This window comes from Chiloscyllium plagiosum, chromosome 29 (genome assembly GCF_004010195.1).
Source record: "Chiloscyllium plagiosum isolate BGI_BamShark_2017 chromosome 29, ASM401019v2, whole genome shotgun sequence".
In the NCBI taxonomy this organism is placed as follows: domain Eukaryota; kingdom Metazoa; phylum Chordata; class Chondrichthyes; order Orectolobiformes; family Hemiscylliidae; genus Chiloscyllium; species Chiloscyllium plagiosum.
The window spans coordinates 22,542,985-22,570,685 of NC_057738.1; the positions used below are offsets into that span (position 1 = coordinate 22,542,985).

Sequence of the window (27,701 nt, forward strand, 5' to 3'; positions counted from 1 at the left end):
TGATTATCTTCTACAAAGTGCCCTAACATCTTTCCGATGAAGAACTTATGCCTGAAACATCGACTCTCCTGCTCCTCAGGTACTATCTGACCTGCTGTGCTTTTCCAGTGCCACACTATTTGACTCTGATCTCCAGTATCTGCAGTGCTCTCTTTCTCCCTTCTTTTATATTTGGCAACTGTTTAAAATGGCCCCCAGAAGAGATACCCTCCATCAGTGTAGCAGCCTCAATATCAATCTAGTATTTGGGTTCAAGTCTCTTGAGTGAAACTTGCACCGTGTGACCCAGAGACCCATGTTCAATGAGGCAGGTCACTCCCACCTTCTCATGGACAACTAGGGACAGGCAATAGTGATGCCCATGTCCCATGCAGGAATAAAAAGACAAAATCCTGCTGCTGAGTGTGGTGCCAGTCGTCACTGGTGCATAAATTATCAAATGTTACTTAGTTCCCAAAATCTGTCAGTCTTGTAAACAATTTCCCAGATGGATAATACATGCCCCCTGCCCGATGTGTTTGTAGCTGGCGTATGGGGCATGTTTGTTGAGTTTCTTATACAGCCCACCACCTTTCCACTCACCCTTCAGCTCATGAACATGAAACGAAGAGTGGGCATGTGCCAAAACCGGCAATAAAAACCGATAGAACTTTGGATGCTGGAAATCAGAAACAAAAGCATAAACTGCTAGAAAAACTCAGGAGGACTGGCAGCACAACAATGGCTTGTGTGTAATAGCAGACAGTGTGATAATAAGGGCTCGAGACATCTTCTCTCATGTCCTTACACAAACGCACGCTACAGGCCTTGTTATCACATGGTCCACTATTGCACGCAATCCATTGTGACCCACTAATAGTCCCCAGTAGTAGCTATTCATTCTCCTGGGCTGATCATTATTCACTCCTCTGTCTGTCCAACTGTTCTTCTCTGTCCTTGGACTCTGTCACTTCATCCTTCCCACTCTCCCCCCCACCCCCCACCTTACCTCTGTATAAAAACAACTTTTTCCAAGCTACCATCAGTTCTGAGGAAGGTCACTGGACCCAAAGGGTTAACTCTGATTTCTCTCCACAGATGCTGTCAAACCTGCTGAGCTTTTCCAGTAATTTATTTTTGTGTCAGCCCACTCACCATATATAGATGAATAATAAAGGGCCATTTGAGCTAGCTAAAAACTCAATTAACCTGGACTTTACTCGACCCACACCATAAGTTGATTGTGGTAGGCTTCTCATTCTCATTTAGTTTGCAAAATGACAGGAAGAAGGTGGGGACTGCTTCAGGATGCTGCCTTTTGGAATAGTTGGGGGGAGCTGTGGGGAGGGTTTGTTTTCTGCATTGTTACTAACTCCTCTCCTCTGGCCAGTGGGGAGAGGTTTGCTGAGGCATTTTTCCCACATTATCATTTAAATTTCTCTCCCACACCCTGCCTAAAACTTGCAAAGGAACTCATAGTTCCCAAGATTTGCCAACATCTTCAGTATCTGTAGAGGCAGTGGTACTTGCATTTGGTCTGTTTTGACCATCTTGCATCCTCATTCCCAGCAGAGGATTCACATCCCTCAGTAAAATCGTTTATCCATAACTCAGTCCTAATGACTGACCCTCTATTTTGAGACTGAGCCCCAATTTTAGATCGACCAGCATCTCCCCTGTCAAGTGTCTTGGCAATTAATCTTCTTAATCTTCTAATCGCTAGAGAATGTAGGCATAGTGTACTCAGTCTCTCCATATAGGACAACCCTTAACAACACATCTCCATCTGATTGTATTCTTTCCAAGGCTGGTAGAGTTTGTTTAGTTAGGGAAATGTTTGTGGCTGGCAAAGTGGTGCAGGAGTTAACTCTGCTGTCTCACAGTGCCAGGAACCCGGGATTGAATCCACCCTCAGGTGACATTTGTACAATCTCCTTGTCTTTGTGTGCTCCAGTTTCTTCCCTTGCTCCAAAGATGTGCAAGCTAGGGTGATTATCCATGGGAAATGCAGGGTTACGGGGATGGGGGTGTCAGAGTGGGATGCTTTCTGGAAGTCGGTGTGGACTTGATTAGTCGAATGGCCTCTTCCACACTGTAGGCATTCTATGATTGTATAACAAACTGCAGGTATACCCTAATGAGAATCTATGGATGAATAATCGTATAACTGAGCTGCCCAGGGTTCGGAAAGAGATGAATGTTAAGCACATAGGCAGCAAAAGGACATGTGATAAAAGAGATTAAGAGGGAAGTCAAAAACACTAGCAAGGTAAAATGGAACAAAGAAATCAAGTTATCAAGGAATGTAAAATATTGTACAAGTACATCACTAAAAAATTCATGCTGCATTGGAATAAGACCATTTCTCGAACCAGAGGACACAGTTTAAAAATAAGGTGTAGGCCACTTAGAACAGAGTTGAGGAGAAACGTCTTCACCCAGAGAGTGGTGGGTGTACGGAATGCTTTGCCCCAGAAGGCTGTGGAGGCCAAGTCTCTGGATACTTTCAAGAAAGAGATAGATAGAGCTCTTAAGGATAGTGGAATCAAGGGTTATGGGGATAAGGCAGGAACAGGATACTAATTGAGGATGATCAGCCATGATCATAATGAATGGTGGTGCTGGCTCGAAGGGCAGAATGGCCTACTCCTGCACCTATTGTCTATTATCTATTATCTATTAAAGAACAAGCAGGATAACATAAGACAAAAACAGAAATTGCTGGAGAAACTCAGCAGGTCTGGCAGCACCTGTGAAGAGAAAGCAGAGTTGACATTTCTGAAGAAGGGTCAATTGAATCAAAATGTCAACTCTGCTTTTTCTCCACAGATGCTGCCATACCTGTCAAGTTTGTCCAGCATTTTCTGTTTCTGTTTCATATTTCTAGCACCCACGGTTCTTTGTGTTTTATCATGGGAAGGATGATATTTAGATTTAGATTTTATTGTCACATGTACTCAAGTACAGGAGTACAGTGCAAAGTGTACAAAGTCTTCATTCTCCGAAGCCATCTTAGTATGCAGAAGACAGGATTGAAAACAGAAGCAGAAATAACAGAAACAGTGAAAAGGAAAGAAAGTGTCCAGATCGCTCCCCCGCCTCTGCCATGAGCCCTTGCTACCAGAAAAGCAAAGACACAAAAGGTCATCTGAGTCTCCTCATACCAACGCAGTCAGAACGCTACCATCAGGTCACACGTCACTAGAAACAGCTGGCTGAAAGAAGAGCCAGGAAAGTAGACCAGATCAACATTGAATGATGAATTGAGTATGAGATAAATGCATTGACAGTATAACAAGAGAGTGTGTTGGATAAATTCATAGATAGCTAGATGTATTGCATCCAAGTAATTTAAAAGAATTTAGAGAATAGCAGAGCCATTACTACTTATAGTCAATAAATCATTAGAGAAAAGCTCTAGTGTCAGGGGACTGGTGGATAGCTAATACAATTCCTACCTTGAAGAAGGGCTCCAATGTGGTTTAAGAAATTATGATCCAGTCAGCTTAACATCAGAGACAAGAAACACAATGGAATTCTTAACACAGGAGAGAATCAAAGACCATCTAAGAATAAGAGATAAATTCATGAAGTCAGCATGGATTTTAAAGAGGAATTTTTTTGAGGCAGTAATATAGTGTGGAGTAATTTGCCTTTGGATTTTCCAAAGGCTTTCAATGAGATACCTTGAAATAGATGAATGAATTAGTTTGGATTGGATGGATTGCTGACTGGCTTCAAGACAGAAAGCAGCTGGTGGCCATAAAGGTTAGAAGAATGGGAGAAGATGACAAGTCCCTTAAAAACTGTGACCACTGCTGTTCATCATTTGCTTTAATGATTCAGACTTTGGAATCTAAAACAGTTTCTGAATTTGCTGTTCAGACCAAATTTGGAGCATAGGGAAGATAGTTAATACTGAAGAGGACTGCAACAAAAATTTTCACAATGGGCAAATCATTGGCAATTGACGTTCAACACTGCTAAATGTGAGGTAGTACGTTTGGTTGGAATAGGAAGATTGCTAATTAATTGGAAGATGCAAGACTAGGTGGGATGGAGGAACAACAGAATATAAATGTATCAATCACTAAACATTCTATCACAGGTTAGCAAGACCATACACATAGTTAACCACCAAAGTAAAAACACTGTCTATTTTTCCTGGAAGTACAGAATTGAAATATAAGATTATGCTAAACCTTTAGAGTTCTACTCTGTACAATTCTAGTCACCAAATAACAAAAATATAAGAAGGACAGAAAAGGGTAAAGAGAACACTTACAAGGATTATATCAGAATTGAGTAGGTATGTTCATCAGGTAAGGATTGAAAAGCTGGGTCTCTTTATTCTTCAAAAAGAAGGCTGTGGTAAGACCTAATAAAGGTTATTAAAATTACAAAACTTTGAATAGCCTGCATATAGAGATAGTATTTGTTCTATTTTGGGGAAAAGCATAACTGGAGGCCACCAATATTAAATACCCACCAAGAATTCCAGTATAAATTCAAGAAATGTCTTCATCCAAAGACTCATAAGAATGAGGAATTTGATCCCAGGATTGGAGTAGATGGTGTAAATGTATTAAAGGGGAAACTAGCAAGGCATATAGCAGAGAAGAGAATAGATGATTCCAATGCTAGATTTACATGAGAAAATTAGAACGAAGGTCAACTGGAACATGAACATCAGCATGGATTAATTGTCTGAATAGTCTCTTTCTGTGCTATATATCCTTTGCAATCCCATTTAAGAGCTTTTATAGGATCTTCATGTTAACTTGCTATGACTTGTGTACAAGGCCACCAGTATTCTTGGCATTGAATAAATGATGGGTCTGCCAAAATCTGAAACAGTATCATTCTTAACTCTGCCCCATGGTTGAAGTATTTGGGATTTTATTTAAATTACATCCATTTCACCCCATTTCCTCCCTGAACACATTGATGATAAATGTAAGTTGTCAGTCTGTTCTGGCTATGTAGCCCTCTTTATGTTTTCCAATTATCTCCAATTATAGGGATAATTAACTATAAAATGCAAATTGACAAAGAAACTGCAGGAAAAGCCACTCATTGATGAATCAGGAAACGGAAAGATGCATCTTTGTTAACTCAATCCCAAACAAATAAGGTCAAATCTCTTGTTATTTTATTAATTTTGAAATCAATACTGGGCTTCATGGCATGCTTCAAAGAAGGAAGACCAGTCTCTCCAATAGGAATGTAAACTTGTTGACAACTGATGTTTATGACACAGAAGTATTACTTTCTGGGTCACGTCTTTATCTACAGTTCTCTCTGAATGGAGTAATACACGGAAGCTTATCTTGGGTTTTACTTTGATGTGGATTCACTAGTAAAGAGAAAGTCTGTTTGTAATTTTACAGTGGGAATCAATAAGTATCCACCTGCATCTCTACAGAAGGAATGTGAACGAATAAAATCTCAGGGAACAAGAAAAATCAGTGCCTCAGCAAAGTTAGAGCGGTATGTTTTATTGATATTTAGTACCAGATATTGAACCCCCATATATGTCTTGGTCAGTGACTAATGTATTACCTTTTCATTCCAGAGTGCAAAACATGATGCAAGACATGGAAGAAGAAGAACCAAAGGCCAATAGTAAAGGCAAGTAATTAGGAAAATCATAGGAATGATACAAGTACCAGTGGTCCTGCTGTAATGCGCTGTTTGTCAGCATGAATTGGTTATAACGCGATTGATGAATTGTGGGCAATGTTTGAATAATGCAAACTTTCTACTGAATGGGTATAGTGATTTCCTATTAGCGATCTTCAACAGCGGGATTTCTATAGCGGTTTTCCATAGTGCAATTCTCTATAGTGCAAGGTTGCAGAAGAACACAACTGACATGTTATAGCAGAATGACCTGTAAAAGGGTGCCATTTAGTCTCTAAAATCTGCTTTGCATTTTCAGTTATGGCTGGCCAGTGCCTCAATTCATTTTACCCACACGTGTTCCATATTATTTAGTAGTTTCATCTCCAAAAATCTATTGAAATGGCCAGTTATCTCTGAGAACTATATGCTTTGACAGAGTGAGTATAAACATTTAAATATATTGCTGAAAGTATTTTCATCAGTTTTATATGACAGTTTAGTAAATAAATCATATTCTAGGAAAGCTAATGTCTCAATGCATAGTTATTATGCTTTAATTAATAAAAATACAAAACTACAAAATTTGTCTCTGCCAATATAGAAACAAATTAAATACTACAAACACAGTAGTGATCACTTTCCATCAATATAAATATTACAAATGCAATAACAATCGCTCTTCTGTGACCATAACTATTCAAAATGCAATAACATTCACATTTCTGAGACGATTGTGAGTACAATGATAATTCCTCCACTGTGACCATAAATGTTAATCCATAAACATTTTATCATTTGCGTTTCCTTCAGGAGCACCGAGGGAAAGTTTTGAATGTTTATTACCTGACCTCAGCCCCACAAGTTCCCTTATAGTCCACAATATGCTTGGCTGTGTTGCCATCTCTCTGGCCCAGAAGACAGTAAGACAGTAGATTCCAAGAGAATTTGGACACGAGGCAGTTTTAAGCGAGAGCTGCATTGACTACATGCCTTAATTCAGATGCCTCTGAAAGGTATAAGGTTAGAATACTAGGATTGTTCTGGAATGTTGATATTAAACTTCCTTTCACTCAATCTCTTCCCGACCGCAACTGTCACCTACTGTCACTTTGTGGCTTCTCTTCATACACATTATGCTCAATGCTTCAGTGTGACCTGTCTGTTATTTCTTCCATTTTCTCCTCTGCAACTCTTGAATACTGAACCAGCTTCCAACACTAAGGCACTAGATTTTCACCTGTTTACACATTTAGGAAGACTGAAGCCTTTGCTGTTGGCTTCCGCTCAAATCTCTTCACTTTATTTTCTGCACCTGTCCCATACCTGTCTACTTGTTCAGGCTGAAATAGTTTTAATGTTCTGTTTGCAAGTATATCTGCAGCATACAGATAATGTTGGTGAATGTGCAATCTCAGAGGACATATTCCAGACCATCATCTGCACCCTTAGGTATAGGAGAGCATGGGTCTCACTACGAACATCCGCAAGATGAAGGTCTTCCGTCAGCCTGGGCATTGTGGAACGAACCCCCAACCATCAAGATCCAAAGGAGACCTTCGAGAACGTTGACTACTTCCAGGACCTTAAAAATGTCCTGTCGGCCAAAGCAGTTATTGTTGAAGAGAACCTGCATCGCCTCCAGTGTGCTAGTGCAGCCTTCAGTCTCCTAAGGGAAAGGGTGTTTGACGACAACAACAACATCAGATTCGACACCAAGCTCACAGTTCGCAGAGCTGTAGTGGTTCCCACCCTCCTATGTGGCTCTGAGATGCGGACTATTTACAGCAAGGCACTGCAGCAGTCCCACCAATGGTGCCTGCGCAAGATCCTGCCAATCCACTGGGAAGATGCATCAACACCAGTATCCTCGGCCAGGCCAATATCCCCAGCATCGGGGCACTGCTATGCTTGATCGGCTACAATGGGTTGGGCACGTTGTCTGCATAGATCACAAGAGACTCCCCAGTAGGTGCTGTACTCCCAGCTCTGAAATGGCAGGCGAACCCCCTAGTGGATAGAGGAGGGGCTTCACTGGCAAAGTGCAGCATTCCCACGGACACCTGGGAATCACTGGCTCAAAACCGTTCAAAGTGGAGCAGGAGCATCCAGAGAGACATCGAGCACCTCGAGACTTGCCATCGGGTAAAAGCGGAAGCCAGGCGATAAGAGCGTATGGAGTGTTCTGCCACACCAATGCCCCACCCACCCTTTCCCATGGCCACACTTTCCTCAAGTGTAATAGAGCCTGCGGTAGCTGCATCGGTCTGTACAGCCACCTACACACACCCTGTGAGTGGAAGTGACTTGATGATGATGGTGATGATGATATCTCATCTACCATCGGGAAAACCTACTGTCAAACTGTACATTGTTCCCCATTGCCTCCAGCACTGCTTAAACCTTTATCCACCAGCATCATCAGCTCTCGAATTAACCTACAAGTACCCATTCTGTTAGCTTCCCAACTTCGACTAACTATCCTATTTAATTGTTCAGTATTTGGTTATGTAAGTCTGGTTATTCCTGGTGCTCATTGCATTTGATTTGTTAAGCTAGGATGTGGATTCAGGGAAAGTGCTAATGGAAATGAGTTTACCGTGACAGACTCCTGCGCCTTGTTTCTTTCTTTCCTGGGTGATCGACCTATGTGGGGGCATCTACAGATTTCATGGTTTCAGATTTTTGCTGTGGGAATGGACAATCCTAATGTAGTGAAAGTGAGGACGGCAAGTGCTAGAGATTAGAGTCGAGAGTGTGTTGCTGGAAAAGCACAGCACGTCAGGCAGCATCCAAGGAGCAGGAGAATCGGCGTTCCTGATGAAGTGGGTTGTTGTGGGAACTTGTGCTTAGAGTCAATAGTGTGGTGCTGGAAAAGCACATCAGGTCCAAGGAGCAGAAGAATCAATGTTTCAGACAAAAGCCTTTCATCATGGCTTTTGCCTGAAATGTCGATTCTCCTGCTCCTTGGATGCTGTCTGACTTGCTGTGCTTTTTCAGCACCACACTCTCAAGTCCTAATATAGTAGCAATCTGCAGGAAGGCAATTCTTGTATATTGTCTCAAAACAGAGCTAAGCAAATATTTAAACAGTTCACAGAAAACACGTCTTTGTTTAATGCAGTGCTCTGGAAAAATACTTGAAGCTGAAGAGAAGTCTGATGATCAATGATATGTATTCAGCCAGAGATGCTAGGGAAATTATGAGCCTGTTAAACAATACAAGGCACCTGAATTCTCATTGTGTCAATTTGGTGGACCAAACACTAGTGTAATTTGTTTCCAATTAATTGAAAAGACTAAATTCCACACATTAGGGCACAATTAAAAATGAACTAAAGTTGGAAGCAGCCACATTCTTGGCAGTCAAATCACATCTAAGATGCAAGATTTCAAAATGCTATGCAGAAAGGCACCCTTTATCTTGGGGTTACCAACACAGCTTGTCCAGCCAGCTGAAGTGCCAAGGATATCGTCAAAAAGATCTCAAGAGCAAATGCCAGATCATGGTCAAATATCGTGAAAACTGTGCCCAAATTGTGGAGGTGTCCATCAATTCATAATACCATGTCCAGCTGCAAGGCAAAGAAATGTGAAACAAGCTTAAAGAGCATCAATTCTGCAAACGTGTGTGAGTCGAAGAAGACAACTTCATCAGTTCAACACATGGAAAGTGAATTACAGCTTGTGCATAAAATCACGTATCATCATGATCTATAACACATCAGGTCCTTTGAGGGAATGCAGAGTTGAGATCGAGGACACCTCAGTGTCAACAAACGTGCACTGTTTGATGACTGTATTGCATGCAGAACTCAAACTGTTATCCCAAAAGTACGAGGCAATGTGCACTGTATCTTGTCCATCTATGACATCCATCTGTTGTTCAGATGAAATAATAAGTCTGTGAGATAGACTGGTAGCCAGCAATAGATTGCTGCCTGGAAGGGCTTGATAAAAAAACGTGTACACTCTGAAACTGGGCTCTACAATTCTCCAATATATTTTATGGCCAAAATAATTAATGGCAACAACTCTCTTAATAATTTAGAGAAGTGGAAGCAGTCCCAAAGAATCCAATGTGTTTTGTTTATTGTTTGGGATCTACGTAGAAAACAGCCATAAATCTCAGAACCACCAGTAACCTTCATGTTTACAAAATCGGATTTGGCAAAAACACTTGCGACAAAACAATGTATTTCTGATTACTTCCATTCTGTTTATAGAGTTCCCAGCAAATTCTGGAATTCATCACCATCTGACATTGCAATTTGACCTACAATCTAATGGTGGCATCAAATAATATGTTCTTTCAATAACAGCATAAAGGACTTTCTGATAGTGTATTGGACCAATAGATAAATCCTACACTTTCTGGCTGGGAAGACACTGGCCAAACTTATAGTAAATATTGTGAGGCATTGGCCATTCTTAAACCATCACTGCCATTCAGTGAGGATTTCGAAATGAAAACTCAAGAAATTGCAAAGCGCAGAAGCAAAACAATGCCATACTCATCAAGGAATTGAGAGAACCATGATTTCAAATTGCAAATTGGATTTATATCAATCAGCCAAATTACAACCAGAAACTCACGTCATCTCTGTTTGGACTAAAAAGGATCAATGATTACTTGGTACCAGAATTTACCTGTTAGATGACAACACACAGTGGAACACATGACATTTGATAGCGAGCAGACCAGGATATTTCAAGGACAGTTGTTATGTTGATACTGTGGGTGGCAAGATGGCTCAGTGGTTAGCACTGTTGCCTCACAGTGCCAGGAACCTGGGTTTGATAACAGCTTCAGGCAACTGTGGCTGTATGGAGTTTGCACATTTCCCCTGTGTCTGTGTGGGTTTTCTCTGGGTGTTCCAGGTTCCTCCCACAATCCAAAGATGTGCAGGTTAGGTGAATTGGCCATGCTAAATTGCCCATAATGTTCAGATGTGTAGAATAGAATATGTGTAGAATGTGTATTAGTTAGGGGTAAATGTAGAGTAGGGGAATGGGTCTCAGTGAGTTACTCTTCGGAGAGTTAATGTGGACTTGTTAGGCCAAATGGCCTGTTTCAACACTGTAGGGATTCTATGATTTCTTTTCTGATGAGCAATTCGATGTTGATCGATAGATGACACAAAACTGCAACCTTTAATTCCAAGGTGTCAGCATTATCAATATCAGTGTCACTTTCATTTCTCAATACATTTTTTTGTATTTGGAGAAGTCGAACAAATTCAACTCAAGAAATGCCATGTTGTTTTTTGTTTGGATTGTTTCATTTAAAGTAAGGTGTTTGATTTATATGGAGGATAAAATGCAGGATGCAGTTGTTCTGTATTTGATTATGTGAGTCTCTTTACTATTGTTGCACATTGTGTTTTATTGGTTAGGCCTGGATATGTTCACAGGGAAATGTAAGTAAAGCAAGAGGTAAAGATGAAAGCAAGAGATGGAGTAGACATTCTAACAATGTATAAATAAACTAATCCAAACATAGGAACTAATGTTATCTCTACATACTCTGAGCTACAAGGTACACAATGCCTTCCATGAGTTCCAAACTTTCCAAAAGATGCATTTGCACTGTTCCAAATTTAATGTCACTCACTCATCAAATATCCATCTTATACCACTAACAGCCAGTGACACACGAGACTCCAACTTGCCTAATATATTTACTCAACACACTCTACTACTGGAACCTTCTCCAGCTTTACATTTGTTCTCTTAACTTTGGCTCCCAGGTCATCTTTTACTTTTCCCCTGGCAGAGACATGGTTTCTGCAGTGCGTACTTTGTAACCTCATTTCCAAGAATCGTCAATTCCTCCTTCCCAACTTAAAAAAAAATCTGATAAAAAATACATGATGAAGCCCAAATTTTCAGTCACCTCACCAGACCATTCGACAAGCTTTGGCTTCAAATAAGTTTCTTTTTCACTTTTTATGATTACAGTCAGACAATTTTCTTCTTTAAGCTTCTTGTGATCTCCAAGAGCTTGGATTGTAACCTACTGTTTTCATCAGGTGATCCAGAATCCCTGGGACTCCAAAGGAACTGTGTAGCTCCAGTCCATGGTGATAAAATCTAAACCAAGAGCAATTTTAGCCTGAGACCTGAGCAGAGAAATAATGCCTTCTCCACTAGGCCAAACCTATATTGAGAGAAAGATGAGGTTTTCTTTGAAGATATGTAGGATTCCTTGCAGAAAGGAAGTGACAGGGTCCTGCAAGTAAATCTTGAATCACCTCTAACCTAGATTTTTATTGTCCCCTGCTATCCCCTAGCCCAGTCTCTGATTGCCTCCAGTGTCTCAAACATCCCAAAGGACCTTTGTAACGATGTACTTCAATGTCTGGCCCATTCTGGTCAGCTCCACAATATCTGCCTTCTTCTGTTGGATATGCCACTTGGGCTCACCGTTCAGCGTATATAAATCCAGGATTGAGCAGGATTTTAAACAGAGACTAATAAATTGGGAGTAGGGAGTTACATTCCCCTGAGCTTCTGGCAATACAAGGCTGAAAATCTTGTTCCAAGTCCTAGCCCCCACCCAGCCAGCTGCAGTGAGTTAAAAGATCTATCAACTCCTCAGGTCTCCTCCGTTGATGCCTCGTAAGATTCTCAGCAATGACAACCTTCACTGCCACAGCTAGTGCAGTACAGAAGGGTAACTTTCCCTGCAGACACTCATGGAGCAGGTGGTACATCTGAGTCAGTGCCTGGCTCTTTCTCAGTCTGTTATTATTATTAAAACCTGAAATATCAGCTAGGATGGTGGGAAAGCTTGATTTCCTCAGAATCATTCTTCATCATCAAAAAGACCTCAAGTTCTTTAAAATAAAGTCATGTTTCCCAAGCCATTGAAGAAAATTAATTAAACTTAATGTTTGATTTTAAAGCTCTACTCATTCAACATAGCATTTTTATTAAAGATTCATTATTTTTTCTCCAGGTGAACACAAAGGAAGTAAATCATCAACGATAAAAAATAAAGGTAAACAAATGTTCAAGGAATCATTTTTGTGACAGTTTAAAATGGTCACTCACAATTCTCACTCTTTATACCTCACTTCTCTCACTTTACAATTCTCCTGATTGAGACAAAGATTGCTGTAAACTTGATATAAAGCAGACTGCTGATTGACTATGACTCTGTTTTACATTGTTGCTCGAAGCTAAACCCCAGAACTAACCTTGGTCTAGTAAAGCAGTTCAGGTATAACTTCTGTTTGCAATATCTATTTTGTCAGCAGTGTTGATGAAGTGTGGTATCCAGCCTTCTATTGAACCCATCCAATTGTGATTTCCTACTGGAACCCATGAGCAGGAACATTGGACTATAAGACCATAAGACCATAAGACATAGGAGTGGAAGTAAGGCCATTCGGCCCATCGAGACCACTCCGCCATTCAATCATGGCTGATGCGCATTTCAGCTCCACTTACCAGCATTCTCCCCGTAGCCCTTAATTCCTCTAGACAACAAGAATCTATCAATCTCGGCCTTGAAGACATTTAGCGTCCCGGCTTCCACTGCATTCTGTGGCAATGAATTCCACAGGCCCACCACTCTCTGGCTGAAGAAATGTCTCCGCATTTCTGTTCTGAAATGACTCCCTCTAATTCTAAGGCTGTGTCCACGGGTCCTCGTCTCCTTGTCTAACTGAAACAATTTCCTAGCATTCACCTTTTCCAAGCCATGTATTATTTTGTATGTCTCTATTAAGTCTCCCCTTAATCTTCTAAACTCCAACGAATACAATCCCAGTATCCTCAGCCGTTCTTCATATGTTAGACCTGTCATTCCAGGGATCATCCGTGTGAATCTCCGCTGGGCACGTTCCAGTGCCAGTATGTCCTTCCTGAGGTGTGGGGTCCAAAACTGGACACAGTACTCCAAATGGGGCCTAATCAGAGCTTTATAAAGTCTTAGTAGTACATCTCTGCTTTTATATTCCAACCCTCTTGAGATAAGAGACAACATTGCATTCGCTTTCTTAATCACGTACTCAACCTGCATGTTTACCTTTAGAGAATCCTCGACTGGCACTCCCAGATCCCTTTGTGCTTTGGCTTTATTAATTTTCTCACCAGTTCTATATTGGGTGGATGTCCTTCCTCCATCAGCTCACTGCCTCAGGCCAATATCCACCTCCAACAAGCAAGCCAATTGTAAAGCACTCTGAGGATGCTGTGCATATTTTACCACTCACTGTCACCTTTAGCTTGGAGTTATTGAATTAATCGGTTCTTGTACGCTTTGACACAGCTCTGAGGCAGATGGTATTTGAACCCAGCCATCACCTCTGCACCACAAGACTGCTGTATTTTTTATCCTGGCTAATTTTTAGGAGCTCTCATAATAAAAATACATGCAGGGATTTGAACCATAATGTGTGACTCCTCAATAAAACATGTAAGTTTCCCAAAGATCAAGAATTGCTTTTACCATCGAGATCCTTGCAGATTAGCTGTCGTTACTTCATTATCATTGGCGTAACATTCATAAAGTGCAGGAGGATACCATGTCACCCATTATGGTTTGCCAGCTCTTTGAATGAGTTAGCCAGTTGGTTCCACAACTTGAAACATAGTTCGCTGTCAATGATGTTAAGAAAATGAAACAAAAACTCATGTCACATCATGTGATGTTCAGCAAGAAAAGTCAACATGGAATGTATAGTTAGTAAGTTTGCCCATGATACCAAAATTGGAGATGTAGTGGACAGTGAAGAAGGTTACCTCAGAGTGCAATGGGATCTTGATCAGATGGGCCAATGGGCTGAGGAGTGGCAGATGGAGTTTAATTTTGACAAATGCAAGCTGCTGCATTTCGGAAAAGCAAATCAGAGCAAGACTTATACACTTAATGGTAAGGTCCTGGAGAGTGTTGCTGAACAAAGAGACTTTGAAGTGCATCTTCATAGTTCCTTGAAAGTAGAGTCACAGGTAGATAGGATAGTGAAGAAGGTGTTTGGTATGCTTTCCTTTACTGGTCAGAGTAATGAGTATTGGAGTTGGGAGGCCATGTCACAGCTGTACAGGACATTAGTTAGGCCATGTTTGGAACATTGTGTACAATTCTGATCTCCATCCTATAGGAAGGACGTTGTGAAACGTGAAAGGGTTCAGAAAACATTTACAAGGATATTTCTAGGGTTGGAGGATTTGAGCTACAGGGAGAGGCTGAATAGACTGGGGCTGTTTTCCCTGAGTGTCAGAGGCTGAAGGGTGACCTTATAGAGGTTTATAAAATCATGGAGGGGGCATGTATAGGATAAATAGACAAAGTCTTTTCCCTGGGGTGGGGGAGGCCAGAACTATAGGGAATAGGTTACAGGTGAGAGTGGAAAGATGTAAAAGGACCTAAGGGGCACCTTTATCATGCTGAGGGTTGTGCATGTATGGAAAGAACTGCTAGAGGGAAGTAGTGAAAGCTGGTACAATTACAGCATTTAAAAAGCATCTGGACGGGTGTATGAATAGGAAGCATTTAGAGGGATGTGAGCCAAGTGCTGGCAAACGGGACAAGGTTATGTTAGGATATCCTGTCATAGAGTCATAAAGTCACACATGGATGAGTTGGACCGGAGGGCCTGTTTCCGTGCTATACACCTCTATGACTCTAAGAATTATACAAGTTCTGTGTGGAATGTTTACCTAGTAACAGAAGAGATTTAAAACTATCCTTTTATATGGTGTTTAAAATTTAATAAAGAACCACTAGAGATTTTTACATAGGTTGATAGATAAAATGTGCTACCATTTCTGCATCATTGATTTGGATATTGATCAATCCTTTGAAAATGATCTGCTATGGAATGTGAAATAATTCCATAAATCATGCCAGGATTGTGATCACTAGCAACTGCTAATGTTGAGCTTACAAGTTCCTTAGGGAATCACATCGTTTGGACGGGACAGGTTTGAATACATGACATCCCTCTTGTGTCTACCTTGCCCACTGCCTAATCACTCTGACCCTGGATCTCCCAAGTTCCTTCACCTCTCACTTTGGCCTCACCCTCTCATGCATCGATAGGCAAGAGATAGACCGTCGTAACTCATAGTAAGTCCTGTCATTGGACCTTCTCACTCTTTGTTGCATTAATCAGAGTTGCAGCATAAGTGTACTGGAAGGGCTAAGAATTTCTGCTCCCAATCACATTTCTTGAACTCTGTCCCTTTTTTCCATCGATTCCTGTGCAGTGATCTGTATATTCTAATTGACTTCAGATTTATTGGATTCTGTGTTCTTTTCCGTTATAGATATATGTGCACTGAAAGTCGAAGAAGGGAACTGTTACTTCTACCAATTGAAATGGTTCTTTGACACAACATTACAAGTCTGCAAAAGGTTCTGGTATGGTGGCTGTGAGGGAAATCAGAATAGATTTGATACCCAAGACGATTGTGAAGCCTTTTGTCTGAAGTCCACCTTCTAAATATGATATGCATGGACTAAGTCTTTTTAACGTGAGAGGTAGAATAACAAATAGCAATGTTGTATTGGAAAAAAACAAAAACTCTTGTTTTGCATATGCAAATTAAAAAAAACTTTTGGAAACAGCAATGCTACCAATTCATACCAAGCAAAAATAATCCTCCACAACTTTGAACATAATATACACTAAATAATATACTCAAAATCAAGCAATAAGTCACTGTTTCTTTCTGTGTTTATTCTGAATTGCTCTATTCCAGTCAAACTGTTTAGAATTTGCTTTGGGTTCAACACACATTTTTGTGAATTGATCAATAAGGAACTCCAGTGTAGGAGAGATATGGCACAATGTGAGACTTAGCTATGCTCATCCTGGGTCATCACAGCCCTCTCTGAACTTCATAGGGTTGGGAAAAATAGCCGTGCTGTTTATATTTTTAGTTTATCACAGGTAGGGTAAACATTAAAGACCATTCACTTTGTTTTCAGTTCAGACATATCTAGGACAGAAACATACATTTTTCAGGTCAGTTCAGGTGACATCAGGTTCAAACTTAGAAGTAAGATGAGTTTCTGTCCGAGAAGGAGTTCAGGGAACCAGTTACCTCACTGGAGAGATTTAGTTTTTGTAAGTACCAAACCAGAAGTGTTATCAAAACTGAGAAAGTTAAGCTCTCAGTTTTGACAATAGTTTATGCCAGCAGACTTGGGAAGGATGTATCAAATTGTCTGCACAGTTCAGAGGACAAGTAACTGTAAAGAGTCTGTTAATTGAACCCTAAGGTGTTGAGATAGGGAATAATTTTTCGATACAAATAGTATCAGAAAAAGCTTGAAGCTTTGTTCTAATATTTGTGTTGTAAGATCATTCTAATTGTCTACTATATTTAGATAGCTTTGTTTTATTTTATTATTTCTTTTTGTAATAAATGTCTGTTGTTAAAGAAAGGTCTACAGACTTGTGTGATTGTGTTTCAATAGCTGGGTACATTGCAAAATAAACAGCGCAACAAAAAGCCCGAAACATTCCTAATGAAGGGCTCTTGCCCTAAACATTGATTCTCCTGCTCCTCACATGCAGCCTGAGCTGCTGTGCTTTCCCAACACTACACTCTCAACAGTGAAGGAATACCAAAATAGTTCAAAGTCAGTGGGTTGTTGTGGGAACTTGTGGTTGCATTCAGAAATGTGAAAACCTTTTGTTCTTCTAGATGTTAGTGATCACGGGTGTAGAAAGTGCTGTTGAAGGAGCCTTTAGCAGGTTCCTACAGTGAATCTTTTACTTGGTGTAACCGTTACCACTGTGTGCTGGTGGTGGAGGGAATGTATGTTAAAAGTGCTGGATAATGTACTGATCAAGTGACTTTCTTTGTTCCAAAGGAGCACAGGTTACTTGCTTTTTCTGTGTTGCCTTTATGTCCTTAACACACTGGAAATGTTGAGGAATAATACTGAAGCATATATTTCATGACAGTAAAACCATGACACATTGAAAGACAGCATTATTATCACACAGAGCAGCTTGCAACTTCTATGGAACATGTCTGGCATAATACAAAAGGAATGTTTCCAATCTTTAAAATGTCAAGAAAACCACAAGAGCCCCAAATGCATACTTGTCTTGGAAGCCTTGTGGAAACATTACTGCAAAACACTGAAAGATACATTTCACCTTAGGAGATGCTAGCTGATTAGGACAAAAATTTATGAATGAAAATATTTCCACGGTGACTCAATGGTTAGCACTGCTGCCTCACAGCACCAGGGACCCAGATTAGATTCCACTCCTGGGTGACTGTGTGGAGTTTGCACATTCTCCCTGTGTCTGCGTGGATTTCCTCCCACAGTCCAAAGATATGCAGGTAGGGTGGTTTGGCCATGCTAAATTGCCTGTAGCGTCCAGGGGTCTATCTTGCACAATGGTGGCCATCACCAAACTGTACTGGGAGGGTAAGATAAGACAGGTGGAGTTTCATTTTGAGGTAGTGTGTGCGAACTTGGGTTCAGTGAAGACAGGCTGTCCAGGGAATGTAAGGGAGAAATGGACATGGAGTTTACATTTGTTGGGAGGGGGGAAGCATGCAGCTCACAACTAGGCAGAGTCTGATACTCACGGCGTCCAGTGCAACCTACACTGCTTGCGATTATGAAAAGCAGCCTGCGGATGAAAATAGCTGGGACCATGCCGAGCCAGTGACAGTTTGAATACCAAAAACATGGACCCTATTTCTGCGAGACAGGAAGCTTCTCAAGGCACAGTTGCATCTATCCTGGATTTGCAGGGTGCAGGAATAAGGTCAGTTCCAAACGTATCATGGTACATGTGAAATTCGAGCAATATGCCACTCTTTGGGGTCAAATGCTGGTCACAGGTAAAGTCATTGCTCCCTTCAAATAGCAAACAGATATGTCTGAAGCAGAATTCATCACATGCAACCTTAAAAGAAGCATGGGTGGGCCACAATGCACACGGTTAATGCAAATCTTCCTAAGCTGCAAAGAGACATGGAACTGGTTCCCTCTCCACCTGGACTGTCAAAACTGTCTTTTCTGTAATGTTGATGTGAAGCAGCCGGTGTTGGACTGTGGTGTACAAAGTTAAAAATCACACAACACCAGGTTGTAGTCCAACAGGTTTATTTGGAAGCACTTGCTCCTTCATCTTTCAACTATCTGATGAAGGAGTGGCGCTCCGAAAGCTAGTGCTTCCAAATAAACCTGTTGGACTTTCACCTGGTATTGTGTGATATTTAACTTTGTCTGTATTGATGCATTTGATGTGCATTGTAGGGTTGAGGGGAGAGGGGTCCCCTACTCCTATAGCATTTAAACCCTGCCACTATCTCCTCACAAAAAGCTGATGGATACTGACCAAAATGTGGTCCAAAGTCAAAGTGCCAAGATGAGTCATTTCCTACTTGTCAGAATATAAAACATCCCTTTGAGGAGCATGATAAGCCGCCATTTGAAAAGCCTGCAGCCGCTGACAGTTTTCATTGCATAAGCCTGTTCTGTTCCTCACATTCCCCCCCCACCCAGCAAGTAACCAATGGATCCAGACTGCTGTGATAGCTGACCAGGCTCCATCTCCTGAAGAGGTCACTGCTAAAGGGCCATCGTCGCCATCTCAGCATGACCACCATAGTCACATCATAGTTGAGCTTCACGTAAGAATGCTACACTTAATTCAATAACAATATGAATGACCAGTCACAAAAGCAGTTTATACATCAAAACAAAGGATTAAAAACTAATACGGATAATTTCTTTCTGCCAAGTCAAAGCAAAATGATTAATCAACAATATGACTAATAGCTGTATCTAGCTTTTGGGCAGAAAGTGAGGACTGCAGATGCTGGAGATCAGAGCTGAAAATGTGTTGCTGGAAAAGCGCAGCAGGTCAAGCAGCATCCAAGGAACAGGAGAATCGACGTTTCGGGCATAAGCCCTTCTTCAGGAATGTATCTGGCTTTTGTACAGATAAGTCTCAGGCAAGTAGAGATACTTGGCAGAACAATCAAGATGATTATCCTCATTAAACTCTGACCAAACTGTTAACTGAAACCACTTTTTGCAAAAACATTACTGACAATTTCAATTTAAAATATTTAGTTATTGGAAAGCATTTGGTGAAGGTGAACATTTAAAAATATGAATGAGAATAGAAAAGAATTTTCTCTCAATATTTTAGGCACCAGAAAGTGCTGGGATTAGAAGCAGGGATGTTGCCATCTGGAATGAGGTCAATAGGTTCCTGCTACATGATTCCGAAGAGATAGGACATGTCAGTGGTAGTGCAAGATCCCTTAAAAAATAAGCATTTGGAAAGTCAGAGTACTGCAGATCATGGAAGGGCAAAGTACCACTTGGATTTACCTGTTTACAAACCCTTGATAGATGAGAAATCCATACTGCAAGTAACGGAGACGTTTTACAAGTTCTATTCAACTGAGGAGACCAGAACAAAGATGGCAGCTGCCTGAACTTCCATTGCAGCTTTTTCTCTGTTAATGTGCAATCATTGTAATGATTGGAATGAGATAAACTAGGAGAAAGTGAGGACTGCGGATGCTGGAGATCAGAGTCGAGAGTGTGGTGCTGGAAAAGCACAGCAGATCAGGCAGCACCCAAGGAGCAGGAGAATAAGTGTTTCGGGCAAAAGCCCTTCATAACTCCTGATGAAGGGCTCTTGCCCAAAGTGTCAATACTCCTGCTCTTTGGATGCTGCCTCACGTGCTGTGCTTTTCCACACTCTTGACTTGGAATGAGATCAAGAAAGTGGACCTCTTTGAATATGAGTTCCCTGATTAGGCCTGTTAATCTAGTCAAGTTAGAGAGAACTGGTTCCAGGCGCAAGAGGTGGGCTACGGTCCAGTACACGCTGCGAGTATCTAAGGCAGACTTTGGAGGAACCAGACTTTGGAGTGAAAACTCCCCAGGACAAGCTGCAGGAAAAAAGTGAGGCCTACACCCCAAACCTTAGGAGGTGGGGGAGCATAGTGACTGAAATAAGGTCAGCCAGGTGCACCTCATAGAATATGAATTCCCTGATAACCTGGTCCAATCAGGGAGCCCTGGCTGACAGATGTAAACAGGACTGTCAGGGGTTTTGCTCACTCTTGGCACCAACACCGAGCTAGCTGGGTCCGAGTCATGTACTGTGCACATTTTAAAAAGGGGTGACTTGGTGATGGGATACTGGCCTCTGTAGAGGTATTTCATTGGGAACAAGAAAAAAATCACGCCACAAAGAGATTCATTTGCAACATTCATCTTTGAGCTGGCGTAAGCATTTCTGGCATCATGCCATTGTCTGGAAAGCTTGGCTTGTTCAATCCTGCTGTCAAAGACTGGGTCCAGTATGTGAAAAGAATCTGTTATCTTTTCCAGGCAAATGACACTATGGTAGATGAATAACAATGATAAATTCTCCTGAAAGCTTGTGGACCATAGCTTTTTCAGTTATTCACAAACTAAGTTTCCCTGAGGCACCAGGAACTGTAAGCTTTCAAGAGTTGACAGATTTAGCTAAGGAATATTGCATCCCCAAGCCTCTTCCAATTCTGAGACACTATCAGTTTTTCTTGACAATTCGAGGACAAGGGGAGTCCATATTGGGATAGTTGACAAGGTTAAGATGACTGGCAGAGACATGTGACTTTGGTTTAACCCTTAATGAGATTCTAAGAGACCGTTTGGTATATGGGATTAATTATGTGACCATGCAAAAGTCCCTACTAGCTGAAGCCCAACTGGACTTCAAACAGGCACTACAACTGGCCTTGTTATTGGAAAATGTGACAAGTGGAACTTATGAGTTACAGGGTGTGTCGATGGAAGTCGACATACTTACCAGGCTAACTCAGCTTAGGGACACCACTTGAGTAAAGGCCTTAGTCAGGACATATCCTAGACAGAGAGACTCTAGGTCAGCCCACAGGAAATCCCCAAAACAAAGCCTCAGCCAAACAGTTAGCATTTTCTTCAGGATGCGGGCCAGCAGGCCTTTGTAATTGCTACCAGTATGTGGACATGAGACAGCAAAAGGGTCCCACTAAGCCTGAACTGAGTAAGAGAGCTCATAGCTGAAAATGTGTTGCTGGAAAAGCGCAGCAGGTCAGGCAGCATCCAAAGAGCAGGAGAATCGACGTTTCGGGCATGAAACATCGATTCTCCTGCTCCTTGGACGCTGCCTGACCTGCTGCGCTTTTCCAGCAACACATTTTCAGCTCTGATCTCCAGCATCTGCAGTCCTCACTTTCTCCTAAGAGAGCTCATAGACCAGTTTCCAGGAGACTGCACACCTGGAAAGTCTAGCTACAACTGGTTTGGAACATTTAAATTGTTTAGCGACATCTACATTAGAACCAATCAAAATAAATTTTTGGATAAATGGTCACCCAGTTCTAATGGAGATCGATACCAGCAAGGCTGTATCGGTGATTGCAGAACCAATCTTTACTAAAATCCACTCTGGACTCCAATTCTTAAGTTTGTGTAAGACCCCAACTAGAATGAGAACCTTTACCGGGGGATCCCTACAGATTATGGGTAGCCAGTTCCTTAAGAGAAGCAGCTGGTTCAGTTATCATTGATTGTAGTAAAAGGTTTGGGCCCAAGCTTGATGGACAAAATTGGTTGAGAAAGATTTAACTTGATTGGCTCAACATTATTCTATTAGAAAGTGGCTGCCTGAGTGATGTTTTAATTAAATACAACAAAAGTTTTTGGAAGAAGATCTAGGGACCATCAAAGGGGCCAAGTACACCTTGTATGCTGACCAGGAAACAGTTCCCTGATTCTGCAAGGCCTGTCCAATGCCATTTGCCCTATGTGTGAAAATAGACGCAGAAATCAGGAGGTTGGAAAGAAAAGGAATCATCAAACCAGTCCACTTTGCAGAATCATAGAATTCCTACAGTGTGGAAACAGGCCTTTCAGCCCAACAAGCCCACACTGACCCTCCAAAGAGTAACCCACCCCCCCCCACTCTACATTTACCCCTGACTAATGCACCTAACCTACACATCCCTGAACACCATGGGCAATTTAGCATGACCAATTCACCTAGCCTGCACAAATTTGGATTGTAAGAGAAAACCAGAACATCCAGAGGAAACCCACACAGACAGTCATGCTGGAATTGAACCTGGGTCACTGGCACTATGAGGCAGGCAGCAGTGCTGACCACTAGGTCACCGGGCCGCCCCACAGAATGGGCAACTCTGTTCACACTGATTGTGATGTCTAGTGGGTCAGTTTGCCTTTGTGGGGATTTTAAACAAACAGTGAACTGCTTCTCACTCCTAGATAAATACCCAAATCCTCACATAGAAATCTTATACATAAAACTTGAGGGAAGGCTATCCTTCATAAAGCCAGACATGTGTCATGTGTTCCTGCAATTGCGACTAGATGAAGAACCGCAGAAATATGCTATAATTAATACCCATAGCAGTTTGTAGCAAAATACGAGACTGCCCTCTGAGGTATCATCAACCTCAGACAGTTTCCAGCCAGAAAATGGAGAATATATTACAAGGTCTACCCCAGATGGCCATTTATCTGGATGGCATCCTAATAAACAGAAAGACCAATAAAGAGCATTTAGAGAACATGGACATGGTACTTTAATGTTTATCCAAGGCAGGGGTACACCTTAGGAGGAAAAGATGGGTGTTCCAGGTGCCCCAAGTGACCTACTTGAGCTATAGATTCAGCAAGATCAATTACATCTGTTGGAAGATAAAGTGAAGGCAACCAAATGTGCCCCAGCTCCATATCTGTGTCAGAGTTCAGGTCTTTCTTTGGATTGGTGCATTATTACAGAAAGTTCAGACATAAACTGGCTTCCGTTCTGGCAGCCTTACACCTGCTATTGAAAAAGGGTCAGCCTTGGAAATGGTCTCATAGATAAAGATATATCCCTTAGGGAAGTGAAGAAGCGACTACACTCTACGATCCCAAGTGAGAAGTGGTGTTGACATGGGATGCCTCCCCGTACGGTATCGGGGTACTGTTGGATCACTGGTGGCCCAGTGAAGAGGAACACCCAATTTCGGTTACATGTTGACTATGCTGGTCCTTTCATGGGCTGTATATTTTGAGTCATTGTGAATGCCCATTCAAAGTGTTGGACATGTATAGAGTTCATTCGTCAAACATGGAGACAATGATTGTAAAGTCGTAAGCAACGTTTGTAATACATGGACTCCCGGAGGTGTTGGTCACAGAAAACAGGCCATCATTTACCAGCAGGGAATTCGGGTACAGTAAAACCTTGATTATCCGAACGAGATGGGGGGGGGAGTATTTTGTTCGGATAATTGATTGTTCAGATAATTGATCTCATCATAAACAAGCAGTAATTTATGAGTGCCAGGTACCCAAACATTGCTCAGTTATCCATAATGCCATTTAACCGATAGCTGATCTATTGTAAGCAAGTGGTAATTTGAGTGCCGGGTATCCGAACATTTTTTGGTTATCCGGCAATGCACACCGTAATGCCATTTAACTGATAACTGATCTCTCATAAACAAGCAGTAATTTGAGAGTCAATTATCAAACATTTCTTGGTTATCTGGCAATGCACGCTTAAAGCCATTTAACTGATAACTGAATGCTGAGTTGCCTAATGCCATTTTTACAGGACCTTGAGACCTTGTCCAGATAATCTGAAATTCAGATAATTGATGTTTAGATAATCGAGGCTGTACTGTATTTCCTAAAGTCAAATGGCATTGGACATGGAAGGACAACTCCATACCATCCATTGTCCAATGGTCTGATGGAAGAACAGTCCAAACTTTGAAGGCAGATTTCAATGAACATCAACAATTTCACTCAATACCAAACTGTCCCAGTTCCTGTTTGATTGTAGGACCACCCTTCATTCAACTACAGGGATAGATCCAGCAGAGTTGCTAATGGGGACTCTGGATCAGGTTAAATCTGATCCAGAGTCCCTATGGGGGTGGACTCTGGACATGGGGGTGAGTGTGAAATGGCATCAGGGATGCCAATGTCAGACACTAGACTCCTCTAAGTGAGAGAGGTAGTTTACCTCCGGGGATGCAGTTTGGTGTCAAAAGCAGGAGAATGGCCCTGCATGGGTAAGAGGCATGGTCGATGCGAGATCTGGTCCCATGATGTACAAAGTATGGGTAGGAGAGATGATTCTGAACAAGGCATGTGGACCACATATGAAAGCTGCAACCTTACAAACAGAGCAGGGGCAAAGCATGCCCAGCCCCTCAGAACATCCAACAAGGCTATCAGAGTCCGTGGGTTCTCCCCTTTCTGCCTAGCATCGAAGAAACCTCTGAGGATGAGATGGACACAGCAGATGTTGCAGCCTCAATGACGTTACCACCTGGAGAAGAAGATGAGTTTCGACCGTGATGCTCTGAGCTGAAGAGGTGGGCTACAGTCCAGTACATCCCGCCAGTTATTCAAGGCAGAGTCAGAGTGGCTCGATCTGATGTTAAAACACCCAGGGAAAGGTGACAGGAAAAAGAGCGGGCCTACATCCCAGACCTTAGTGGGGGAGGAATGTTGTGACTGGAATTAGGTCAGCCAGGTCAACCTCAAGGAATATGAATTCCCTGATTGAGGCTGTTAATCTGGGTCACAAAGTGTGGCGCAGGAGAAGCACAGCTGGTCAGACAGCATCCGAGGAGCTAGAGAATTGACTTTTTGGGCATAAGCCTGATGAAGGAATGTCGACTCTCCTGCTCCTTGGATGCTGTCGGACCAGCTGTGCTTCTCCTGCGCCACACTTTGTGACCCAGATTAACAGCCTCAATCAGGGAATTCATATTCCTTGACGTTGACCTGGCTGACCTAATTCCAGTCACAACATTCCTCCCCCACTAAGTTCTGGGACTCCAGCATCTACAGTCTTCACTATCTCCCAGTCGTTGTTAATCCTGGCTGACAGATATAAACAGGAATGTCAGAGGCACAGTTCACTCTAGGAGCCAGTCTGAGCTGGCTGGGTCAGTGTTATATCTTATGTATGTGTAAATAAAGGGTTACTTGGTGAAAGGATACAGGCCTTTGTGGAGCAATTTCAACCATATATTGTGGTTGTTTTTGGAAAACTGTTCTAAAAGTTATGCTTTTAATCTTTGGCCTTGGCCTGAACTTAAAGCTATTTTTAAAATTATCTCCGAAGGTCATTTGGCTTTTTCCTTTGAATTCAGTGAGGAACAGCTTCCAAAATGACAAAACGATGTTCTCAAGCATACATAAACAAAGACATTTTGGAGAAATTGAATTTCACATTCTGTATCATATCACAGATTGACTCTTTCATTCACCAAACCATGACTTGTAAAGTTTTGGTGTGTGTGTCTGTGATATAGACTAAGTGGAACTAGTGAGTGCATGTAGCTCAGGAGAATTAAAAATTGAAGTTTTTGCGGTCTAATGTTCCTGATGGAGAAAACGTCGGCACTTACTGGGGTAATGACATCTGTCATTGGCCTCCCAATCAGTGCCAGAAGTGCAAAGGAGGCTAGAAGATTGAGAGATGATCTCATTCAAACAAACAGAATTCTTACATGCTCAACAGGGGAGATGTAGCAAGGAGGTTTACTTCCCTCCTGGCTAGGAGGATCTAGAAGCAGGGGAATATCATCAGAACAAGAGGTGAGCCCTTTAGGACTAAGGTGAGGAGAAATGTCTTCATTCAGAAAGTGACAAGTCATTTGCAAATTTTGCAAATGTTTTAGTCTTGTCATTTGCACTGATGCACTGGCCTCTGACATCATTGAGGTTTGTGGCACCTCTTCCTTCTGTTCGTTGGATAATTATTCACCACCATTCATGATTGGGCATGGCAGAGGTGCAGAGCATTAATTTTATTCATTGGTTATGGAATTGCTTCATTCTGTCTCTAGCATCTAGTTTTCACTGTTTAGCATTTTTGTAGTCTTGTATTGCACCTTATTTTTAAGTATGCCTGATGGAGCTCCTGACATGCACTACTACATATCTCAATGAATAAAGGTTGCTCCCTTGGCTTGATGGTGATGATAAAGTGAGGGATGTGCTTGACTACGTGATTAAAGATTGAATAGAATTCTGTTGCTGCTAAAAGCCAAGTGCCTAGAACAACCAAAACTGCTCTGAATCAATCCCATTTAGAACATTGAAGGTTTCTCTGTGTGTAGGCAGAGGTTCTCCATAGGACTGTGTGCTTCACATTCTGAAAAATACTGCCTTGGACAGCTGCACCAAAACAGGCAGCATGATGGAGATAAGGTCAGGTAGATGTTTCCTTCTTGTTGGTTCCTGTATATCTAACACAGGCACAGTCAACAGGTATGTCCTTCAGGATTTGATTAGATTAGATTACATTACATTACAGTGTGGAAATAGGCCCTTCAGCCCAACAAGTCCACACCGACCCGCCGAAGCGCAACCCACCCATACCCACCTCTACATTTGCCCCTTACCTAACACTACGGGCAATTTAACCTGCATATCTTTGGACAGTGGGAGGAAACCGGAGCACCCGGAGGAAACCCACGCAGACACGGGGAGAACGTGCAAACTCCACACAGTCAGTCGCCTGAGGCGGGGTCTCAGGCACTGTGAGGCAGCAGTGCTAACCACTGTGCCACCGTGCCGCCCACCAAATCAATAAGAAATTATTGGTGATGGCCACTGAAGGTCCTCACACAAACTAAATTCTGTAAGCACCTTTGCTATTCTGAGACTTCTTCCAAGTGGTGTTCAATATGCTGCCATACTGATTCATCAAGTTGTGAAAGGGCGATCGGTAGCAAATAGCATGTGGTTTCCTTGCTCATGATTGGCCTGATGGCATGAACTGTCAGTGAAACAGTATACAGCCTGGCATGTTGATGGGGGACACTGGGGCACTACATGATGACACAGTGGTAAGCACTGCTGCCTGTCAGCACCAAGAATCTGGGTTCAATTCCAGCTTTGGGTGACTATCTGTGTGGAGTTTGCACGTTCTCACCGTGTTTGTGTGAGTTTTATCCAGGTGCTCCAGGTTCCTCCCACAATCCAAAGATGTGTAGGTTAGGTAGATTGGCCATGCTAAATTGTCTATAATGTCCAGAGATATGCAGGCTCGGTGGATTGGCTTTGGGAAATGTAGGGTTATAGG

At 41.9% G+C, this 27,701-nt stretch overlaps 1 protein-coding gene across 1 annotated transcript in view; it reads left to right on the top strand.

Moving 5' to 3' along the window:
* Positions 1 to 16,967, top strand: part of LOC122564423 (collagen alpha-6(VI) chain-like) — a 177,950-nt gene extending 160,983 nt beyond the window's left edge. The window contains exons 44-47 of the mRNA XM_043719265.1: positions 5,370 to 5,469; positions 5,555 to 5,610; positions 12,563 to 12,604; positions 15,880 to 16,967. Coding sequence (XP_043575200.1) covers positions 5,370 to 5,469; positions 5,555 to 5,610; positions 12,563 to 12,604; positions 15,880 to 16,055 — 374 coding nt within the window. The 3' untranslated portion in view covers positions 16,056 to 16,967. The remainder of the gene's footprint in view (positions 1 to 5,369; positions 5,470 to 5,554; positions 5,611 to 12,562; positions 12,605 to 15,879) is intronic.
* The last annotated feature ends 10,734 nt before the right edge of the window (positions 16,968 to 27,701 follow it).